Source organism: Priapulus caudatus, unplaced genomic scaffold (genome assembly GCF_000485595.1).
Source record: "Priapulus caudatus unplaced genomic scaffold, Priapulus_caudatus-5.0.1 Scaffold887, whole genome shotgun sequence".
NCBI classification, from domain to species: Eukaryota; Metazoa; Priapulida; class Priapulimorpha; order Priapulimorphida; family Priapulidae; genus Priapulus; species Priapulus caudatus.
This window is the reverse complement of record NW_014577948.1, coordinates 17695-19945: the sequence shown is the minus strand read 5'-3', so window position 1 is coordinate 19945 and position 2251 is coordinate 17695. Positions and strand designations below refer to the sequence as shown.

Here is a 2251-nt window from a genome sequence, read left to right as displayed (position 1 = left end):
ACACACACACACACACACACACACACACACACACACACACACACACACACACATCTGCATGGGGTCAGGTATTATCGCTCAAAATATCTCTGGACACACGCAGGACAAAAATTCATGTAAATGAACACAACCCTATTCTAACAACTAAGATACTCATGATCTACGTACCATTCTAGGGCGCTTGCTTTAGGCTTATCCACATAAAGACTGGGGGACTGTGGGTAGTGAAAGGTATACCGAGCAGTATTCAAATAAAAACGCATGAACCGAATCTTAACGTTGGGATCTCAGCAGCCATTGACGCGGGTTCATGCGTTATGTTGTGTCTACGTGTGATCGCTGGATAGCCTATGGATTTAAAAACGGGGCCATAGTCTCCATAGATGGGAAGGGGGAACCATATACCCACTCTAGATTGAAAAGCAAAATATAATGGCAAGGCTATATAAATGTAAATCGCCCTGAAATATAGGCAAAAATGGAGCAAATGTACGTTCGTCGACGGCAATTCAATCCTACATGCGGTTTCCTCATTGAAATCTTACGAAAACAGACTGCTCCGTTGAGTCTTAAATCTTTGCTCCTCTCCCCATCCTCATTCACACCGTAAAAAATGCTAGTGCTACTTTGAAGGGGATGTATGGTCAGTTTAATTAGTTAATTAGTAATTAAATTAGTAATTAGTAATTAATTAGTAGCAACGTGACAGGAGGCGGGAATAGATATTTTCGGTACTCTTTTTCGGGCCATTTTAATTATCCGGGAACTTGGAAGAAAAAGATTAAAATTTGTTAAAATTTAATTTTTTTTAACAACTGAGGACTAGAATATAGCGTATATTTTCTGGAGTAACTAGGAATGTGCACCGCTGCTAGCCCCTCTGACACTGTAATATGTTGCGTACGCGCGTGCCGCCGCTAGGTGCCGCTAGTGTCGTGGTCGGGGACGGAGGATGGCGAGGAGTGTTCGATGATGGATGACGGTGCCTGCACGCAACCGCAGACAGCAGACGAGATGGTAGAGTGGATGTGGAGCAACTTTCTACGTCATTACGATACGAACCGCGCGCCGTTCAGTACGTACCCGACGTGGTCATCGTCGTCGTCGTCGTCGTCGTCGTCGTCGTCGTCGTTGTCGTCGTCGTCATCATCGTCGTCGTTGTTGTCAACGTCGTTGTTATCGTCGTCATCGTTGTCATCGTCGTCATTGTTGTCGTTGTCGTCGTCGTTGTCATCGTCGTTGTCATCGTCGTTATCATTGTCGTTGTCGTTGTCATCGTCGTCGCCGCCGCGGTCGTTATCATTGTCGTCGTCGTCGTCATAATCGTTGTTGTCGTCGTCATCATCGTCGTCGTTGTCGTCGTCGTATCGTTGTCATCGTCGTCATCGTTGTCATCGTCTTTGTCGTTGCCGTCATCATTGTCATCATCGTTGTCGTCGTGATCGTCATGGTCATAGAGCTCTGTCCTCTATATATACACACGCTGCTGCTCCATGCACATTCTTGCAGGTGTCTTCCTCCACGCGCGCTACTTCCGTGACTACCCTTACGCGCTGGAGGGCATGAACATGTTCCTAGACCGACTCTCTCAGCATGACGATGTCTTCCTGGTGACCGTGGGGCAGGTAGTGGAGTGGATGAGACATCCCGCACCGCTGAGTGACATCGCCACCTTCAAGCCGTGGCAGTGCGACAGGTGAGCGGCCACCAGGGGGCGTCGTTTGTTAGGCGGGGTTTGAAATCCGATTGTGTCACGTATTTCCGCAGGGCGTGGGTGCTAAATCGGAGCCTTCTGATCGCGATCACGTGATCGTGCGCAATAATATATACACATATATATTATATAATTATATAAACACTATGTGCGTCAATGTTAACATAATTCGATACATATATATGTGTATATAAAGAAATATTTGAGTATAATTATGTGTACATACGTAACGAGAGAGAAAGAGCGCGTGTTTTTCACCGCAGGGTGTCGCTGCAGAGGCCGACTAGGTGCGTTCGCACGCTGCACGCTACGTGCGCCTTCAGGAAGCCGGTCACCTACCTGAACACGTGCTCCCCGTGCCCCTGCTTGTTCCCCGGCCTCGGCAACCCGGCGGGAAGCTGTGAAGATGACGTGTGATGGCTAAGCGGATGTCCGGTGCTAGTTGTCAATGTCTACACATGATGATTTATATACAGGGTGTGTGTGCGTGTGTGTGTGTGTGTGTGTGTGCGCGTGTGCGTGTGTGTGCGTGCGTGT

At 48.0% G+C, this 2251-nt stretch overlaps 1 protein-coding gene across 1 annotated transcript in view; it reads left to right on the top strand.

The window, feature by feature from the left end:
• The window catches only part of LOC106814220, a 3267-nt gene extending 1023 nt beyond the window's left edge, over window positions 1–2244 (top strand). Inside the window, exons 2-5 of the mRNA XM_014818520.1 lie at window positions 104–164; window positions 922–1075; window positions 1510–1696; window positions 1978–2244. Of these exons, the coding sequence (XP_014674006.1) occupies window positions 104–164; window positions 922–1075; window positions 1510–1696; window positions 1978–2131 (556 nt within the window). The 3' untranslated portion in view covers window positions 2132–2244. The remainder of the gene's footprint in view (window positions 1–103; window positions 165–921; window positions 1076–1509; window positions 1697–1977) is intronic.
• Window positions 2245–2251: the final 7 nt, after the last annotated feature.